This window comes from Tachyglossus aculeatus, chromosome X1 (genome assembly GCF_015852505.1).
Source record: "Tachyglossus aculeatus isolate mTacAcu1 chromosome X1, mTacAcu1.pri, whole genome shotgun sequence".
Classification (NCBI taxonomy): domain Eukaryota; kingdom Metazoa; phylum Chordata; class Mammalia; order Monotremata; family Tachyglossidae; genus Tachyglossus; species Tachyglossus aculeatus.
In genome coordinates, this window is record NC_052101.1 from 112,077,759 (window position 1) to 112,095,704 (window position 17,946).

General features: G+C 52.3%; 1 protein-coding gene across 6 annotated transcripts in view; it reads left to right on the top strand.

Moving 5' to 3' along the window:
* Window positions 1-17,946, top strand: part of PALM (paralemmin) — a 41,591-nt gene that overhangs the window by 11,049 nt on the left and 12,596 nt on the right. For 5 of the 6 annotated variants that reach the window (XM_038772365.1, XM_038772366.1, XM_038772368.1 and 2 more), the window contains exons 2-4: window positions 14,082-14,127; window positions 16,494-16,574; window positions 16,878-17,008. In XM_038772365.1, the coding sequence (XP_038628293.1) occupies window positions 14,082-14,127; window positions 16,494-16,574; window positions 16,878-17,008 (258 nt within the window). Of the gene's footprint in view, window positions 1-10,221; window positions 10,292-14,081; window positions 14,128-16,493; window positions 16,575-16,877; window positions 17,009-17,946 lie in introns of those variants that run through there. The other variant, XM_038772367.1, reaches the window with a different exon arrangement.

Below are 17,946 nucleotides of genomic sequence, written 5' to 3' on the forward strand. Positions count from 1 at the left end.
TGAGGTAGGATGGAGCGAGCTTATTGAATGCTTTAAAGCCAGTGGTAAAGAGCCCAGGCCTGGGAATCGGAGGACCTGGATTCTAATCCTGGCTCCGCCACTTGTCTGCTGTGTGACCTTTGGCAAGCCACTTCACGTGTCTGGCCTCAGTTCCCTCATCTGCAAAATGGGGATTAGATTCTACTCCCTCTACTTAGACCGTGAGACCCATGTAGGTCAGGGACTGTGTCCAATCTGAGTATCTTGTGTCTACCCCAGCATGTAGTACAGTGATGATGATGATGATGGCATTTATTAAGCGCTTCCTATGTGCAAAGCACTGTTTTAAGCGCTGGGGAGGTTACAAGGTGATCAGGTTGCCCCACGGGGGGCTCACAGTCTTAATCCCTGTTTTACAGATGAGGCAACTGAGGCACAGAGAAGTTAAGTGACTTGCCCAAAGTCACACAGCTGACAATTGGCGGAGCCGGGGTTTGAACCCATGACCTCCGACTCCAAAGCCCGTGCTCTTTCTACTGAGCCACACTGCTTCTCTAAGGCACGCTCCACTGAGCCACGCTACAGTGCTTGGCACATAATAAGCGATACCATAATTATTCTTATTCCTGGGGAGTGCTGAACCCAACCAGCTCTGACCCGAACTCAGGGGGTCAAAAGGCAGCCCCATGTTGGGTAGGGACTGTCTCTATATGTTGCCAATTTGTACTTCCCAAGTGCTTAGTACAGTGCTCTGCACATAGTAAGCGCTCAATAAATACGATTGATTGATTGATGAATGATGAGGAGAGGAGGACTGGGAAATTTAGGAGCATAAGGACCAGGCACCCCCACCCTCTGGTTCTTTCACTTGTGGGTCGGGCCTTCGTTCCCACTCCAAAGACTGACTGTCCTCCCCCGGAATAGTTCCGTTCCCCTCTGGCAGGGGCCGGGCGTCAGGACCTGGATGCTGGGGATTGGGAGGGGAGGCCAGGATGGAAGCCCTGGATCACTCCCCAGTTTGAGGGAGGCTGATGGGGGAGGGGTCTGGTTTTCCTTTGAGATGGGACTCAAAATTCCTGGTGAGTCAGGACAAGTGATGGCAGAGGTCAGGAAAGCACAATTCCTGGGTTCTTTCTCTTTATTTTCCAAGCGCCCTCTTCCCCACCCCCAGCCAAGAGGTCAGGAAGGGTCATGCTGGCTGGTTCCTTTCCATTAACGCAGGAATGTTCCCTAATTCCAGAATTTGCCTGCCGCCTGCCCTAGTAGGGCTGGCTGGGAGCTCAGCTTTCTGCGGCCCACATCCACCTCATCTGTTCTCTTGCCCCATGCCCGAGGGGGAAAGGCAGCCCCCTCTCCCGATCAGGTCTCCTGGGCCAGAGGTGTGGCAGCCGGGCACCTTCCTACCCTGTTGTACCCAGCGGGCTGAGGTTAAGAGGAAGTGGGAAATGTGGACTGACGGCTCTGCCCGGGAGGGAGACTGTGGTTCCAGTGGTTACTCCCTATGTGACCTTGGGCAACTGCTTCTCCTCTCTGGCCCTTGGTTTCTTCCTTCTGAGAAATAGACTTGACCACGTACCCTGTCTCTCAAGAGGTGGCAAGACAGATTGGGCAATATAGCTGCAAGACGCTGTACCCTGGTTGGGGCTGGAAGAGACCCTCTGGAGATCCTGGTTCCTCTTTGAGGGACACCCCTTTTCCATGCCATCTTGGCTTTGTGCCCCACTCTATCCTCCCTACTTACCCAGCTGAGGTTCCTCCTCCCCCCTTTAGCCCCTTCCACCCCCCAGTTCTCTCAGATCTAGGAGATCATGAGTCTGTCAGGAAGAAAGGGAGCTGAGATTTCTGCTCATCTAAGGGAAAGGCCAATAGCTCGTGGGTCGTGGGAAATGGGGAAAGTTGGAAAGATGAGTGGGTAGTGTTAGGAAGGGGAGTTGGCATGTGTTTTCCTGGGTGTGGCCAGGTGCATGTATGTATGTACCTGCACACACTGTAAAATATGTCTGCTGGGCTGGAGGTTTGATGGAGTGGAGGTAGGGCTAGAGCTAGGGCGTTTTATTTTCAACGTGGCTGGCTTTCTCCTATCTCTCTGCAGGGAGAGATTATTCTTGGCAACTGCAGGGCCGTGGGTGGGTGCAGGTGGGGCGTGGCCTAGGCTGTGGGGATAGCCGTCGCCGAGTGCGTGTGTGTGGAGCGGGCGAGGGGGGCTGCGGGGGGAGAAGGACGACAAGCTCCAAATTCAGCCATCTCGCCTCCCCTTCCCGCGCATCTGCCAGCTCCCTGGATGCCTGGCTAATCTCTGTTGCCATGGTGATGTTGCCACGGCACCCGCCTCCCAGCGGTGCCTGCTATAAATCACCAATAAGAGCCTTCCAAATGGGGCCCGGGCTAGCCCAGAAAGGGAGGTGGGAAAGGGGACACTGGAGATGCTGGACAGTTGGCTCAGTTGCCTGAGGTCTAGGATTTAGCTACTGGGGGGTTGGGGGAAGGGGGGTGGGGTGTGGGGATGGTCTGGGTTCCCGCCCAGAATCATGCTGTAAGAGATGTAACCACTCTAAGATTTATATGGAGGTGGGGAGAGGAACTGGGATGGGTCATCATCTCTGGCTCTTACAATAATAATAATAATGGTATTAAGCACTATGTGCCCCAAACTCAGGGGTAGAGACAAGTTAATCAGGTTGGACACAGTCCCTGTCCCACACAGGATTCACAGTCTAAGGAAGAGGGAGAACAGGCATCTACCCCTATTTCACAGATGAGGAAACTGAAGGACAGAAGGTATGTGACTTGTCCAAGGTCACATTGCAGGCAAGTGGCAGAGCCAGGATAAGAGCCCAAGTCTTGAATCTCAGGCCTGGGTTCTTTCCACTAGACCACGCTGCTTCTCTCCTCCTTCCCCATCTTTCTCCTTCCTCATTGCTGCTGCTCTGCTGCTCCAGTCATGGGACAGGGCTCCCTTTGGAATGCCAAATGTCCCAGACTCTTCTCCTTGCATTTTGCACTGGACACACCTTTACTGATCTTAAAGAGAGCTTGTTGTCCATCCCCAGTCAGAATCGAGAGGTCACCGGGTACTGCACTTGTCCTGTGCATCGGTAGAAAGGGTAGAGGGAAGAGAAGATACAGTTCTTCCCCTTCAAGGGGCTGGTGGTCTAGTGAGAAGACAGCACAGATATACATACACACACCTCCTATTTATTGATCTTCTGCCTGAGACTCATTCATTCATCCATTCAGTCGTATTTATTGAGCGCTTACTGTGTGCAGAGCACTGTACTACCAAAAGCTCCCTCAGTTTTGTTTTTTTAATTGATATTTAAGCACTCACTATGTTCCAGGCTCTGTATTAAGCGCTGGGGTTGATACAAGCCAATCAGGTTAGACACAGTCCCTGTCGCACATTGGATGAAGCAGCATGGCATAGTAGATCGAGCCCGGGGCTGGAGTCAGAAGGTCCTGGGTTCTAATCCCAACTCCCTGTGCCTCAGTTCCCTCATCTATAAATTGGGGATTGAGACTGTGAGCCCCACATGGGACAGGGACTTTGCCCAACCTGATTTGCTTCTATCCCCAGCACTTAGTACAGTGGCTAGCATATAGTAAGCACTTAACAAATACCACAATTTATTATTGTTATTATTTTACAGAAGAGGTAACTGAGGCACAAAGAAGTTAAGTGACTTGCCCAAGGTCACACAGGCAAGTGGTGGAGCCAGAATCGGAACCCAGGTCCCTCTGATTCCCAGTCCTGTGCTCTATCCACTAGGCCACATTGCTTCCCAGTTACCATGTTCTAATTTTTCCTTTCCCCTGTAATTACCACCAAGTAACTCTTCCTTAGCTTTAAGGAAGCAAAGTGGTCTAGCGGAAATAAGTACAGGCCTGGGAGCAGAGGACTGGGTCCTAACCCTGGCTCTGCCCCTTGCCTGCTCCGTGACCCTGGACAAATCATTTCACTTATCTGTGCCTCAGTTTCCTTTTTTTTAATGGCATGTAAGCATTTACTATGTGCCAGGCATTGTACTAAGTGCTGGGCAGTCGGTTTGGACACAGTCCATGTCCCACATGGGGCTCACAGTCTCAAACCCCATTTTACAGATGAGGTAACGGAGGCACAGAGAAGTTAAGTGACTTTCACAGGGTCACACAGCAAGCCAGTGGCTGAGCCAGGATTAGACTCACAAGCCTGTACTCTTTCCACTAGGGTATACTATTTTTTTACAGATGTTTCCTCATCTGTAAAATGGGGATTCAGTTTCTGTTCTCCTTCCTACTTAGATTTTGAGCCCCATGAGGGACAAGGACTGTGGCCAACCTGGTTATCTCATATCTATCCCAGCGCTTAGTACAGTGTTTGGCACATAGTAAGCACTTAACATTGTTATTGGTAGTATTATTATTAATAATAATAAATCTTGACAACCCAACTCTCTCCTGCTTCCATTGAAAGCAATTGTAGATTTCACCTTTCCTGCCACTTACATCCTTAGACATTAGAGATACCCATACAAATAACCATAAAGGGCCGATGATAATCTAGGAAGACTTTTTGGAAGAGGTGGGTTTAGGGAATGGGGCCCTAGCAAGGCCAATCAATCCTGTGTGCTGGTCTAAATTAGGCAAGGTTCTGAGGTTGAAGGTAAAGGGGTGGTTTGGAGGTGGGGTTGGACAGTGATTTAAGGTGCCATCCCTCCCCAACCTCCAGATCTCCATTTGGAAGAGACTGCGAAGTCCTGAGGTGGCTGGGTAGAGAGGGGCAGAGCAGAATCCTTTCCCCTCACCCTCCATCCCTCTCCTCCCCCACTTGTTTATCTTCCTCTTCTTAGACCTATTGTTGTGGTTTGGGGCAAAGAGGCCATCAGTGGCCTCACACACACATTTCTAATTCCAGAGTCTTCTGCCCTTCGGTTCCACTTCCTCTGGTCAGGCAGCAAACAAGTGGCTTCAGAGCAAAGACATTGGTGGTGTTGTCTTGCGGCAGGCGGCCCGGGCCTGAAACAGCCGCCTCTGTGTTTGGAGGCTGTGAAAGGCAAGGTCAGCCGGGGGAGACTGGGGACAAGCTGAGGCAGGAGAGAGAGAGGCGGTGGAGGGGATGGCACCACACCCCATCTCTCTTTTCAAAAGTCATATCTCTGGCTTCCCCAATTCCAGAGTAGTGCTGGAAATATCTTTGGGGTTGACTACCTCAGGACTTTGATACCTGAGGGCTTTGTTTGTGGGTGGGCACCTAGGCCAAGCATTCCTTCTCTTCCCTGCCCAAACAGAAAGGACCATGGTTGGGGCCTTCACCATGAAGAATTATCCAGTGTGATGCCAGCAGCTTCATGGTTTGGGGGCTTGGAGCATATGCATTGTGTGGTTAGGAAGCCACCTCAGGAGTCCTGGAAGTGCCTGAGGCCTTATTTGTCTTGCCCACTCTCTCTCTCTTGTATGTCCCTGAGGCTGAGGATCCCTTGCCCCAGAGCCAGGTGGTGCTTGTTTTACTGCTGCCCAGGGAAACCAGTGGGATTGGGCAGTGGGCTGGGCTCTAATCTTCTCCCTTGCTGTCAGTATTGATAGTGCCTTCTCTCAAACAAGGAAACATAGCTGTTTTATCACAAGAAGGAGGAAGCCCACAAAAGTGAAATCCATGGGTAAATCTAAAATACTCCTGTTAACCAATGATTTACACCTCTTTCCTTCCCTTCTCCTTCCTCCCTGTCCCCAGCATCTTTTTTTTTTCAGCTCTCTTGATGAATAGGGGAAGGGAGGAGGAAAGGAAACAGGGCGGGGATCATGTCTACCAACTTTACTGTATTTAACTCAAGTGCTTAGTACAGTGCTTTGCACACCGTAAACACTAAAGTACCATTGATTTAAAGAAAAAATGGTTAACGGGAGGAGGGTTGGGCAGTCCACAAGCTGGGAAGTCAACCTTAGGGAGATGCAGCGCCTGGGAGGGCTCTTCTGTCTAGGAAGAGGCTGTAGCTGCTAGTAGCCCCCACCCCCACCTGCTTATTTCCTAAAAGTGCTGCTTTTCCCCAGAATGGACCCTTTACTTTTGACATGGATTTCCTGAAATGGGTTCTGCGTCATGGACAGGGAGGGAGGGAGGGAATGGTCTGCCTCCCACATTACTGACCTCTGTCCCTGTGCTGGGCAGGACAGAAGCCTTGAGAGGAAATTTGAGCCAAGTCGCTGTTGACTCCTATGCTCTGATATAGTGGCCAAACTCCACCTGTGGAAGGGAGGAGGGCTCTGGGGCTCCCGAAAGAGCCCCTTATTGTGCCCTTTTACATACACATACTTACATACTCACACACACACACACATACGTGTGTGCTCCACTCCTCCCCAGCTGCAGATTTTGGCTGTGCCTGGCCTCAGAGGTTTTGCAAAATGATCTCCACCCATGAGCTCAGGCACCCGGCGTTCAGCAGAAACAATTGGAAAGGGGATGGGGAGGGGAATGTGGTCCAGCGAGGCGCGGCGAGTCCGGGTTGTTTGCGTCGCTCAATAAGGGGGTGGGGGAAGCCAGCTTGCCAAGCGAGACGAACGGGAGAGGCCGGCCTGGCGAGGGGCGGGGGGCTCGCAGAGCGGGTGCCCTAACCTACCACCAAACGGCGTCATGCACCTCAGGAGGTAGAGGCCCAAGAAGGGTGCTTCACCTGCCCAAGGTCACTCGGCGTATTCGAGCTGCAGCTAGAACCCAGGTCTTCTGACTTTCAGCCCCTTCTCTTCCCTCCCACCCCATTATCCGGGCTCCATCTTCTGGCCTGTTTGGAACCTGTTAGCCAGGGGGCTGGGAATTGAGGCGTAGGAGAACGAGTATACTGCTTTAATTTATTTTTCCTTATTTAGCTTTATAATTCAGAAGGATAAAGCCTCAGGCAAACGGCTGGAGGGTCCTCTTTATTTTAGCTGCAGACAGCTTGTTCCATCCTGGCCTGGTCAGGTGATGTCATTGCCAATCTCACCTACACCCTGCTCTCTTCTCCTCCCACACAGACTTGCCTGGGGTTGGAGTAAGGTGACTTGGGTCAGGGGAAAGGATGGCCCTGGGGTGGTAGGGAGCTGGAGAGGGGAACAAACCTTCACAAGTTGGCACAGGTACAGCTAGGTTCTCGTGTGCTCTCTCTCTCTCTCTCTCTCTGTCTCTCTCTCTCTCTCTCTCTCTCTCTCTCTCTCTCTCTCCCTCTCCCTCTCTCCCTCTCTCCCCCTCTCCCCCCCTCCCTCTCTCTCAATCTCTCTCTCCCTCTCTCTCCCTCTCTCCTCCCCCCAAACCAGATTCCCAGTCTGAGCCCCAAATCATGAATAGCTGCTTCCTCACTATCTCTCCTTCTCTCCTATACCATATGCATACACAGGTACCCATTTTGGCCTTTCTGGAGGTGGGGGGCCGCCCGGGCCAGATGACCACTTAGTTTTGGAAGATGGGAGCTGGTTATTCAGCCCCCAGGTTATGGGGGGGGAGGGTGTCCCTCCAAATGATGATCCCTGATGACTCAGTGTTCTGAGAGGTAAATGAAGACCTGGTCTCAGTGTGGCAGTCACTCCTGTCCCACAGTGAATGGGATTTATTGAGGGCCTGCTGAGTACAGGGCACTGTACTACAGAATTGGGAGAATACACTAGAAGCCAAAGACAAGGTTCCTGCCCGTAAGGAGCCAACAATCTAATGGGGGAAGACTAATACGCAGTTATTTACAAATAATGGTAGCATGAGAGAACATGCATATACTAGGTAGTAGGCAAACATCAGAATGAAATAACTGAATGAAGAATTGAATGTATAAATATATATGTGCTAAGGATAGGAATAAACTACATAAAGTTAATGGCTGGGTTGGTATGATTTATGATAATTAGGGAAGGCTTCTTGGAGAGGTAATCAGTCCCACTTTGCTTATCCCCACTACTCTTCTTCCCCCCACCACCCCCCAACACCTTGCAGGGCTCAGGGGTAGACATACTTTGTCCCCTGTAGAATGGGGGTGAACAGAGTCTGGATGCCCCAATGTCTGCCAGCCCACAGGGAAGGAAGCAGAAAAAAAACATAAGCTTTTGGTAGGGAACAAGCCCCGGCCTAACTGACTTCCACCCATAGGAGTGTGGAGGTCGAAAGGGGACAGGGGAACCAATGGAATTGGACTAACAGGTCAGAGAAACTCAATTTGGGGCTTTTTTCATTCATTCAATTGTACTTATTGAGCGCTTACTGTGTGCAGAGCACTGTACTAAGCGCTTGGAAAGTACAATTCAGCAACGTTTGGAAGCTCTGGGGACTTGTTGGGGGAGTGAGGCCAGGGAGTTGGGTCCAGATAGCAGCTAGAAACACGGTCGGGGTGGGAACAGCATCTTTACCCCTGGCTACAAACCCGGTGAGGGGTGGGGGCGGCAGCATGGGTCACACTTCCCCTCCATCACACTGAGTGAAGCTGATGCTCCCACCCCTACCCTTCCACCTGGTGGAAAGAGTGTCCTAGTGGCAAGAGCACCGGCCTGGGAATCAGAGGACCCGGGTTCTAATTCCTGCTCTGTCTCTTGCCTGTTGTGTGATCTTGGGCAAGTCACTTCTCTGGGCCTCAGTTTCCTTTAAGTCTCTCCCTTAGACTGTGAGCCCTATGTGGTACAGGGACTGTCTGACCTGATTATCTTATATCTACCCCAGTGTTTAGTACAATGCTTGGCACATACCATTGTTATTTTTACCACCTCCCTCTGGCCTAATCTGTAGGCCGAAAGAGACCTGGTGAGGTAATCTCACAATTAAAAGTGCATATGTCTCCCCCTGACTCTTCCTCCCCTCTTCAGAGACTTCTCTGCAAAAACTACCAGCTCTGTTTGAGCTTTAGGGGCATCTCCTTTTAGACTGTGAGCCCACTGTTGGGTAGGGACTGTCTCTGTATGTTGCCAATTTGTACTTCCCAAGCGCTTAGTACAGTGCTGTGCACATAGTAAGCGCTCAATAAATACTATTGATGATGATGATGATCTCCAGAGTTCAGTGTGGGGCCAAAAGGCCAGCGTGTTGCCCATGTCCAACTGACAGCCGAGGCTGTGAGAATCTTAAGAACTTGTGTTTGCCCCTTCTCCCTCCCTCCCTCCCTTACCTAGGAAATTGGTGCTGCCCTGAATCAGAGGGCAAGCGTTCAATAAATGCCATTGATCAGAGTGCAGGAAACTCAAAGCCTGGAGGGGGCAAGCAGAGTGTGTGGGTGGGGTGGGGAGGTGATGCTTGTGGTGTTGCATCAGGAAAGTCAACTACTGGAGGGCATGCCCAGGAGCTCTTGGTTCCCAAACCCCTCCCTACCCTTCGGGCCCACCCCTGCCTCAGAGGCATCAGTTCATTGGTGGCCAGTGAGCTCCCTGACTCTTTGGTTGCCCTCCATTTCACCTTCTATAAAATGGGACAGAAGGTCCTGTGTACTAAGAACTTTAATCTTGGGAAACCAAAAATAAATTTGTTCTGGCTTAAAGAAGTCAAGCTACAGGTGAGGAAACACTGGCCCTGGCAGTGGGGTACTCAATCCTCTCTCTTTCCCAGATGGTTGGGGGCAGAGATGGTGACAGGGAGTGTTGACCAGTGTCTGTTGTTCCCTTTAGCCCCTTTATATACCTCCAGGTGAGCAGTTTTGTAGGGGAGGGAGTGAGAGGGTGGGTGTGTGTTGCTACTGGCATTGCATTCCATCCCTTTTTCCCAAACGCCAGCAACCATGAGAACAGCCCTCAGCCAACCATAATAATAATAATAACGATGGTATTTGTTAAGCGCTTACTATGTGCCAAGCACTGTTCTAACCATAGCCACATCCTCGCCAGAGCCCCTTTCCTCTCCCCTTTCCTCTCCCCCAGCTGTTATAGCCATCAGCCAAGGCTTGCTCTTTTTTTCAATGTCCATTTCAGGAAAGAGCTGGAGTTTCCTGGTTGTTTGAATTTCGAAATAGGCAATGGGAACCAAAGGAAATAAAAATGATAGGACTCGTGAAAGGACTGGGATTCCCCTCCTCCCCCTCCCACCCCCGCCGCCCCAGGGTGGGAACAGGATGAGAACTGGTGTTTGTGCTGATTTTTCCAAGTTTCTGGGTGTTGCTATCAGTAATCCCCTGTCCAAACCTTTCCACCCTCTCCCCTGGGGGGCCTGGACTCTTGTCCATATCACATCCCCTTCACTGCCTCTGGAGTGTCACTGGGTGACCAAGTTGGGGGAGGGAATATAGATCTGACTGGGAGCGCGATTTCTGGGTTCTAATCCCAGTTTCACCCAATGCTGCCCGCAAGGGATTTACAGAACCCAAGATCCCTACCATCATTGGCTGGACTTGAATCTGGGGTGAGTTTTAAATTCTTCTCTTTAACATTGCACGTTTGAGCTGTACTGGGGGGTGTGACATCTGCCAGGAGTGCCTTCTTTGTTTTCAGGGGCAGGTAGTCAACTTTGTTGCTGTGAAGACTGGGATTATGGGTGCAGGTTCTTCCTGCCCTGGCTCAGCAGGGAGATGTGGAAGAATAGGGGACTTGAGGACATTTAAAGGAGTGCAGGTGGCCCCTTTCCATCAGCCCCTTATCTGCACCCACATCCAGACCCCACTGATGGAGACAGGGAGAGCAACCAATATGGAGGAGGATTGGGAGGAACGGCAGAGGGTGGGGAGTAGGGAAACATGGCCCTAGCTTTTAGGAGGCAGGAGGCTGCTGAGGTGATCACCCCCTCCTCTGCTCCCTGGGGCTTGGGGATGTTTTGGGAGCCAGTAGTCTCCAAAAAGGGACAGGGGGTGGGATGATCTCATTGACAGCGGCTGTAATTTCAACCTTGCGGCTAGGGAGAGAGATAACTGGTTTTGCAGCGAAGTTTAGGTTGGGTGGAACCTGGGAGGAGGGGGGAGACTGGCCCACAGTCTCCAGCCTCCCCCTTCGCTGAGCTGGCCAGCAATACCTGTGAGTGACCCTGGGGCCCAGTCAAGTCTGGCAGCTCCTAAACTGGAATGCTCCCACCTATTTTGTGTCCCATTACCTGACCTGTACCCCAGGGGGTTAGGGACTTTTTAAACTTTTCCGTGGAGCAAGGAAGGTCTCAGAATAAACCTTTGCCCCCAGAGTTTAAAAGCCATCCCTTCTGCCACCCCCAACCAGTAACCACTCTTCCTCTTTGGTCACTGCCACAACGGCCCTACCCTCTGCATTACCTGTTGTTGCATCCGGGAGGATTGAAGTGAAGATTAATGTGGGATCTCTGAGGAGAGAAAAGGCTTTGGAGAGATGGCTGCAGAGAGTGTGGTGGCTTGGTTTGGGGGGCAAAGCCACGGGTCCTGAAACCCAGGATTCTTTCTTCCCACCCATTATTTATGGGGTGCCATTTCCAGGGGGAGAGGAGAGATGGTGCGGTTCATATCGTATTTTCCCAAACACTTAGTATTGCACTCAGTGTGTACTCAAAAAAGACTAGTACCCCACTACATGGCTCTCACTCTCAGGGTGGGGCGGGAAGGGGAGGAGAACAGCTTACGACATCAGATCAGAGAACCAAAAACAACACTTACAGGGTCATGGCAAACTCTTATCTGGCCACAACCTCTTTAAATCAAAGAAAAGAATCCCCACCACTACCAACGGGATTACTTTCTTCTTCTTTGGGTAAGACCCCACCCGCCCCGAGGAACCGTTTAGCATTGGGTAGAATGGACAGGTTCCAGGGAACGGCCTGGGGACCTCTAACTCCGTCCCTTTGGCCCTTAGGGAGTCCAGATTTATACCTGGCAGGTGGAAGACGGTCCCTACACTCAGCTGAGGACGCGGGGTTCTCTTGAGGGGGGGATAAGGATGGTCGCTCTCGGGCCTCCGAAGTTCGAGTCTTTTATTTCCAAACTCCTGGCTCAGACAGCTCCCACCCGCCGCCGGAGACGATGGACTCGAACACGCCTCCCCGACAACGATCTGGGAGCGGCTGCTCCGCGGTTGTGTCCCTTTCCCTGCCCTGCCGCAGGACCTTGGTGGTGGTGGTGGTGGGGGCCGCAGAAAGGAAGCAAAGTTTCCCTGCCCGTTCAGCTCACGGGTGGAACAATCTAGTGACGTGGGGCGGGGGGCCTGGCTCTCTGGCCCTCCCTTCCCCGCTCCCCGGGCCGCAGGCCAGCCTGGTCAGCAGAGCCTGACAGGAGAGAGAGGGAAATCCAGGGTGCGGATGGGTGGGGGCCGGTGGAAGAGCCGTGTGGGGCTGATCATGTGGGACTAATCGAATTGACACAGCATTAGGAGCAACAATGGGGCTCTAGTCTGGCCCCAGCCTCACGGGGTCTGGCTAGTATCGGGGTGGGGAGGGGCCCCCAGGCCTGGGTTCCACCCTAATGGATTTGCACTTAACCGTGGCAAACGTTGTGCCCCCCCGCCAACACCCTGCGGGGCACCTATCAACTGAAGCAATATTCCCAGCCACGTTTCCCTCCACCCTGGACTTCCCTTTCGCCCAGACTGTAAACGAAGGCTCCTTTTCTCCCACTCCCGAGGCCCCGGGCTGCCCGCTGCGATTAGAAGTTTCGAGGCCTTGCGGGATTCTGATGGGAAAATGGGGCCTCCACCCACCCATCAAAGGGACACTGTTCCCCTGCCCTTCGTCCAGGTCACCGACCGAGCTGGCCTTCCCCCACTCTGTCACCCGAATCTTTCCCCTCACCCACTCTCCCCCCACCCTATGTCTCCTCTGTCCTGCGGTGGGGGAGAAGGAGGCCCTGGCCTGTCGAGTTTGGCCGCGCCGTCTCCCACTGGCTGCTCTAGGGTTGCTGGCTGCAGTGCACCCTCCACTTCCTCCAGCCCCATCCCTTCATTCAATCGTATTTATTGAGCGCTTACTGTGTGCAGAGCACTGTACTAAGTGCTTGGGATGTACAAGTTGGCAACATCCAGAGACAGGGCCTCTGCACCTGCGTCCACACCCTTGAGGAAAAAGTGGGAGCAAGGTGGGCTGGTGGAGAGAACTGCCGGGGCCCTGGCAGAGAGAACAGGAGGGGTTTGTTCAGGATTAATCCCCCACCCCTAACCTTCCCACCATACTCACCAACTCCTCAGTCTTCATGTGTTTAATAATAATAATGGCATTTTCTAAGTGCTTACTATGTGCAAAGCACTGTTTTTTTAATAGCATTTATTAAGTGCTTACTATGTGCAAAGCACTGTTCTAAGCGCTTGGGAGGTTACAAGATGATCAGGTTGTCCCATGGGGGACTCACAGTCTTCATCCCCATTTTCCAGATGAGGTAACTGAGGCCCAGAGAAGTGAAGTGACTTGCCCAAAGTCACACAGCTGACAAGTGGTGGAGTCGGGATTTGAACCCATGACCTCTGACTCCAAAGCCTGGGCTCGTTCCACGGAGCCACGCTGCTTCTCCAACACTGGGGAGGTTATAATGATAATAATAATAATGGCATTTGTTAAGCGCTTGCTATGTGCCAATCACTGTTCTAAGCGCTGGAGGGGGATACAAGGTGATCAGGTTGTCCCACGGGGGGCTCACAGTCTTCATCCCCATTTTATAGATGAGGGAACTGAGGCCCAGAGAAGGCTGACAATTGGCAGAGTAGGGATTCGAACCCATGACCTCTGACTCCAAAGCCCGGGCTCTTTCCGCTGAGCTACGCTGCTTCTCACTGATATCTGGTCTCTCAATTTAAACTCTAGAATTTTTGTCTGTGCATCTGCCGTCTCCCCTGTTAGTTCGTAAACTCCCCGAGCGTGGGGATTGTACCTTTTACTCATTACGTGGATATAATCCCGAATCCCTAGTTCAGGGCTCTGCCATAGGTGCCAACTTCCTGGCAACTGTCTGATGCGGGCTCCCCCGGGGGCTCCAACAAGACTCCAGAGCTTCTTTCGAGTGGGGCTGGAAAGATTCCAGATCGGATCTCTCTGATTTCATTTACCTGCACAGACTGCCCAGGCCCATCCCTATGGGCCCCCTGCTAAAATTTCCATCCCCAGACTCCCAGCGAGAAGGTAGCCCCCCATATCCACATCCAGTAGGAGCTCAGCTAATCTTCGAATTTGCTCCCCACCCCGGGTGTGCCTTGCGTTTAAGAGCCACCCTCTCCCATTTTCCTCCCTTCAGTTTCACCCTCCTCTTCCCTCTCTGCAGGATCCCTGAGGCCACCATGCAGCAGGAGCGCCTCCAGGCAATCGCAGTGAGTATTGGGGGGGCCCCTTGGGGCCTGGGGGTGTTGGCCGATTAAAGGGGGGCATAGGTGGGGACAGCCACAGGCTAAATGTGCTAGGGGAGGGAGGCCCAAAGTAAGGCCAGGGGTTGGTGAGCAGTGGAGAGGCGAGGCCCAGCCTCAGGCTCTGGAAAATCCAGGCCTGTGTTTACTTTCCCCTCCACCATCTTTTCCCTCCAGTGCCTTTCCCAGCCCTCTCTGCTTGCTGGTTGCTTCCCTCCCCCACCTGAGGGATGCCAGCCCCCGTGGTGGAATCTCTGGGGCCGATTATAGTCATTAGAGGCCGGGGGCCTGAAAGCAGCATCCGCGCCTAATGAGTCTTGTGTGTCAATCTAGACTATGTCTACCTCCCTGTTGGGTGTAGGGGGAGGTGCCCGTGTGTGTGTGTCTGCTGTCTGTGCCTGGTGCTGTGTATGTATCCGGGGTGGGGCTGTGGGTTTGTGAGAGGCTGGAAGCGGAATGGGGAGGGTCTGTCTGGGAGGCTCTAGGGGTTTGTGTTTGTGCATTACCGGGAAGACTCCAAGGCGGCTGCTTAATTAGCATGATTTACTGACCGAGTGCTAATTACCATTCCCAAATCCCAAAGATCCCTTGCCTTCCCCCGCCCCCCGCAGTGGCCTTTGGCTGACGTATGTAGCTGCTCATATGTGTATGTGTCTGTCTCTGTCTCCCATCTCCTTCCCTCCCCAGCACAACATACCAGGCTAAGATTACCCTAACAAGGTCAAGAGGGAAAAAAATGGCCTGTGTATGCCCATGTCCTTCTCTGACCCAGGCATAACATGCTGGTCTAATATTACAGGAGACAAAACCTGTTTTTGCTCATCTGTGTGTCTAAAGAGGCCTCCCCAGAAGATGAAATTTACATGGGAAATCACGTGTTCATGAACCCCTATTTCCTTTTTCCCCAGTTGGATTATCGTTGATTCTTTTTTTTCCCTCCCCCTTCCCTCATCATCTTCTTTGGAACTGGGGGGAGGCCAATTTCACTTTGTTTTGATGACCAGGCTGGGCCCAACATTTAAGGATCCTGGCATTTATCCCACCTGGCTATACCACCCCCTCTTTCCCAGTCTCTTTCTCTTTTCCCAACTCTACTCCCTCCGTTTTCTTCTGTCCTTCTGTGGGGTCTTCCTGTGGCAGTAGGCAAGGCAATGGGGGGGAGGTGTGCGCGCACGTGTGCACACACAAGATGAGAGCCAATGGCCCCTTCTCCCTCCTAGTTCCTGGCTGTGAGGAAAGCCATTGTTTTCCTCATCCACCCACCCCACCCCTGGACTGCAGTCTGGGCTAGACTTCCAGCCTCACTCACCTCTGTCTCTATCTTAGACAAGACTCAGAAACTTTTTCTGAGCCAGGCTAACTCACCCAGATCCAGTGAATGGCCCACAGATGATGTGTAAAAAATAAATAAATAAATAAAAAATTCAGACCGTGGATTAAGGCATTGCTTGTAATGGTACTGCAGCCACAGAAGGCTCTTCCCTCCCCCTCATCCTTACCCCCTGAAATAGTCATACCTGCTGTCGGACAAATTGTTTTAATAGTCATGATTAATAGTCATTCCTAGTCCAAGTAGTGCCTTCTGTTCTTCCTGCTTCTTTCTCTGAGAAGTCTTCATACCCTTTCCCAAAATGATTTCCTCCATTCTGTCTGGTGCTCGTTTCTCTCACTTAACATCTCTGGACCTCAGTTTTCTTATTTATGTTGTTTGCCCTAGCTCACAGCAAGGAGGTGGGTCCAGGATGAGTCTATGTAAGGTTGTCCCTGATGGTTACTGGGAGGATCAACTGAGAAGCAGCATGGCTTAGTGGAAAGAGCACAGGCTTGGGAGTCAGAGGACGTGGGTTCTAATCCCGGCTCCGCCACTTGTCTGCTGTGTGACCTTGGGCAAGCCACTTCACTTCTCTGGGCCTCAGTTACCTCATCTGTAAAATGGGGATTAAGACTGAGCTCCACGTGGGACAACTTGATTACTTTGTATCTACTCCAGTGCTTAGAACAGTGCTCGGCACATAGTAAGCGCTTAATGAATACCGTCATCATGATTATTATTATTACTACCTGCATGAATTCATGGCAGCTGCCCTCCCTGCCCCTTCTCTCTCCCTGAGACTGTAGTACCCCTCTCCCCACCCCAACCTGGGGAATGGAATTCTTGATTCCCACCCCTTCCCAGAGGGGGGGTAGAAAAGGCCTTCAAGAGGAGGAAGAGGAAGAAGACGAAGCGGCAGCTAGCGAGGGTTTTAGGCTGGCTTAAGGTCCCCGACACATCTCAGAGCATTCCCTGCGGGCATCTCTGAGTCTCTTCTCCATCCCCACCTCTTCGGTTTCAGGAGAAAAGGAAACGGCAGACGGAGATTGAGAACAAACGGCGACAGCTGGAAGATGACCGGAGGCAACTCCAGCATCTAAAGGTATCAGCACTTGGGGGTGGGCAGATCTGGGGTGGTGGGAAGAGAAGAAGCTTGGTATTCTTTGAATCCAGAGCTGTTGGAGCAGGAGGCAGAGGTGGGAGTGGGGAGAGTGTCGTGAAGTGTGGGTGGGGCCTGGGCACATGTCGAAGGCCCAAGGGATTTTTTTTTCCCAAAAGTCTATCTGCAAGACTGATTTGAAAGGATCTTCAGGAAAGAGGAAGAGGGTAGGGATAGGGGAGAAAAAGAGAGGATCTGATCCACCCTGGGGGGATGCGATGCTTCTAACTCTTCATTCTCTGGCAGTCCAAGGCCCTGCGGGAGCGATGGCTACTAGAGGGTGCCCCGTCTTCTGCTTCCCAAGAGGATGAGGCCATGAAGAAGCAGATGCAGGAAGATGAGCAGAAGACTAAGCTCCTGGAAGATACCATCCTGAGGTAATGGCAGTGTGGATGAGGCCAAGGAGGGGAAGGGGGAATGGGAGGTGGGAAGCATCTAGTGAGATGGTAGGCCCTGGCTTGGGGACCCCCAGGTCCCCACTGGCCCAAAGGGAAGGAGGCTAGAGGTGGGGAGCTAGTGGATGGGAGAAGAAATCAATTAATTGTATTTATTGAGCACTTACCGTGTGCAGAGCACTGTACTAAGCACTTGGGAGATTACAATATAACAGGGTTGGTAGGCATGTTCCCTGCCCTTAATGAGCTTACAGTCTAGAGAGGGAGACAACTCACTCTAGCTTGAATTTTGATAGAAAGTGCTCTTGGTGGATGGGGGGCTGGGGTAGGGGGGATTTGTGTCCCTCACTCAGCAGCAGCAGCCATGACCATCCTAAGTGCCAAGGGGCAAGGCTTTTTAGTGGGGGCAGAGCAAGCAAGATAGGAGCTGGGAAGGGGGGGCAGACGGACTGCGCAGAGCTACGAGGGTCAGAGACTCAATTTCCGGCCCCACTCGGAAGCTCCACGTTGTGGCCAGAACCCTTGGGGGAGCGAATCCAGCCCAGGCAGCCACGGGGACAGGAACAGCGGCTTCACCCTTGGCTAGGAATCCGGCATGAGGATTGGAGCGTGGGGATAGCACTGGTCTCCATCCCCCCACTCCCCTTTGGAGCTAGAGGTTCTATCTGGGATTGGAAAATTGGGGGATTTAGCCGGGAGCAGCTTCCCCCAACCAGCTGAAGCCTAGAGCTCCACTGATGCCCCCTCTCCCTGTGAGTGAGCTTTCAACCACTTTTGAAGGGGCCTGAGACAGGCGGAAGAGAGGTCTCCTGCAGGACAAGGGGTCACTGCCTTCCCAGCAGGCAGGATGGTAATCCTGTGAGAGAGCATGCCGGATAGGAGAGACAATGTCTTTGGTCTGTCTGCATCTTCCCCAGGAG